Source organism: Spinacia oleracea, chromosome 4 (assembly GCF_020520425.1).
Source record: "Spinacia oleracea cultivar Varoflay chromosome 4, BTI_SOV_V1, whole genome shotgun sequence".
In the NCBI taxonomy this organism is placed as follows: domain Eukaryota; kingdom Viridiplantae; phylum Streptophyta; class Magnoliopsida; order Caryophyllales; family Amaranthaceae; genus Spinacia; species Spinacia oleracea.
The window spans coordinates 162,123,045-162,125,845 of NC_079490.1; the positions used below are offsets into that span (position 1 = coordinate 162,123,045).

At 37.4% G+C, this 2,801-nt stretch overlaps 1 protein-coding gene across 1 annotated transcript; it reads left to right on the forward strand.

Moving 5' to 3' along the window:
* The first annotated feature begins 1,230 nt into the window (after window positions 1–1,230).
* Window positions 1,231–2,589, forward strand: LOC110788678 (uncharacterized). The gene is made up of 2 exons (XM_021993318.2): window positions 1,231–2,194; window positions 2,339–2,589. The coding sequence occupies exons 1-2, from the start codon at window positions 1,231–1,233 to the stop codon at window positions 2,587–2,589; spliced, it is 1,215 nt and encodes a 404-aa protein (XP_021849010.2).
* The last annotated feature ends 212 nt before the right edge of the window (window positions 2,590–2,801 follow it).

The following is a 2,801-nucleotide window of genomic DNA, read 5'->3' on the forward strand; positions in this document are numbered from 1 at the left end:
GGTGGATCCGGACGTGTTGTGGACTTTCTACGGAGGGACGACACTTGGAGTCCTAAAGACTTGTTCTTGTTCGGTTCGGGCGCAGCTAGGGAGGGCACACTACAAAGTGTATGCATCCTAGACTAATTATATGATTATGTGCAATAAATATGATTCCTGGCATATAGGTTTTTCAGCATGATTTATGTTGTTCATATGTATCATAACCTAACAGTATGTTTAATGGATCGCCGTCGAAGAGGGGAGTAGGGCAGTAACTCACGCGTTCGTTGCCCACCCTTCAATGGTGGAAGGTCTATGTACATACCCATTGGTCATTGGCATGGACACGACGTACAAGACTAACAAATATGGATTTCCTTTCTTGGAGATTGTTGGTGTGACACCGACAAATCAGAATTTTCTGATCGCTTATGCAATTATGAAAGATGAGACAACAGACATCTATCGATGGGTGTTGGAAAAGTTGAAGATGCTCCTCGGGGCCTCCGTGAGCCCAAAGGCAATCCTGACGAATAAAGAACCGGGCCTGTTGAAACCGGTTGCTGAGGTGTTTCCCAACACAGCTGACTTGTTGTGTACATGGAATATCAACAATGATGTAGAGGCTCATGTTGGGATGATTTGTGGAAACAAGTTGAATGGTGAATATTTCAAGAACGGGGTGTGGAAGTATAGGAAATAGTTCCTTATTTTATTTTATTATTTCTTTAACTTATGAGTTTGTTACATATTCAGTTACAAATTCAGTTACACTGTTGGCTGATGTGGCACAATTGTGTTGTATATAAATCAATTAGCGTTGTATATAAAGGGCTAAGCTGCTCTTGAGCTAACTGTGAGCTCATAATTCAATAATAATTTTGTTTTGCTTCCCCAAATTCTCTCAAAATCCACTTCTGGATTTCTTCATGGTATCAGAGCAACAATCTTAATTCGAGATTGAAGTTTGCTCATTCTGAGATTAATTTGATCTTCTCTTTGATCGAAGCTGAGAGTTCTTGATTACAGGAAGTTTATTGCGAAATTTCTTGCGATTTATATTGCGAAATTTCTTGCATAATCTGTGAAATTTGTTCGTCGATTGATATTGCAATTTTGAATATCAGAAATGGCGATTGAGGATACTGAGAGTGATAATTCACACAACATCAACAATGGATATGGAGTAGGAATGTTAAGCGTGCTTTAGTTTCTAATAACAACGAAGGATTCATAAATGGTGAAATAATGAAACCTCATGTGAATCACAAAGACTATCCTAAATGGAAAAGGGCTGATTTCATGGTTGTAAGCTGGATCCTGAGCTCAATGAATCATGATTTAGCTGATGATTTTAGCTATATTGACAATGCTGGTGATCTGTGGTGTGAATTAAAGGAAAGGTTTGGTCAATCTAATGGACCTTTGATATATCAACTGAAAAAGGAAATTGAAAATCTAACTCAGCAGAATATGACTATTGTCACTTACTATGGCAAACTGAAGAAGTTGTGGGATGAAATGCAGAATTTAAGAGCATTTCCTACTTGCACATGTGGTGCTATGATACAATGTAGTTGCCAATTTCTGAAAAAGATTGTTGAATTTGAAGAAGAGGATAAGATGATGAAATTTTTGCTAGGATTAAATGGAGGCTTTGATAGCACTGTGACAAATGTCCTTTCTATGAATCCATTACCAAACATTAATAGAGTGTTTTCAATCACTCAACAAACAGAAAAACAGAAGGAATTGAGTGTAGCTGCTGTAGAGTGCAATGCTATGATTAGTAGTGCTATGGCTACTCAAGCTTACAGGGGAGGACAAAATCAATCTCAGAAGTATACTAGTGGATCAGGAAAGAAAGATTGGAAAGAAATCAAAAAGGAGAAAATGAATCGGATTTGTAATCATTGCAAAGGCAAAGGTCATACTGCTGATCAGTGTTTCAAGCTCATTGGCTACCCTGACTGGTACAACTCCATCAAGGCTTCTAAAGGGAAAATTTCCACTGGAAACAGGCTTGCAGCAAATGTTGGTTACACTGCTGATGATACTGATGAACCTTTGGGTAATATTGACAGTGAGAATGGTAGGGTGAACAATGAAATGCTGAATGCCACCTGTCAAGAAGTCATGAAAGTGATGAAAGGCAAACAATCTCAAGGGACTGAAACAAGTGGAGCTCATTGTTCCTTTGCCAATTATGCAGGTATAATCTCTCATTCCTTCAACTGTGCTGTGACTAAACTGCATGATACTTGTTTGTGGATAGTTGACTCAGGAGCTTGTGATCATATGACCTATGATTAAACCATCTTGACCAATATCAGAACTCTGTCTAATCCTATCAAAGTTGGTTTACTTGATGGATCTCAACTAACAGTAGATACCATTGGTGATACTACTTTGAACAATAAATTGGTGTTACATAATGTTCTGTTGGTCAAGGGTTTCAAACATAACCTGTTATCTGTTGGTAGACTGATTGAACACACTGGTATACAAGTTTTATTCAATGGCACTGGATATATTTTCCAGGACCCTGCTAATTCTGAGTTGCTTGGTGCTGGAAAAAGAAAGGGAGAGACCTGCTTCTGCAAGTAACGGGTCTCTTTATCACCTATTTCTTTTTTTTTAAAAGCATTACTAATTTAAATAAAAGAAAAAGCATTACTAATTTAACACGCCAAAAAGCGAGAGGCCTGGTTTACACCATTAACAATAGATATCAAAAACAAATTTTCATAATAATTTTACAAGGTACCATCGTTTACACCAATAATTTAAAACCATATACATTTATAATTAATTCTTAC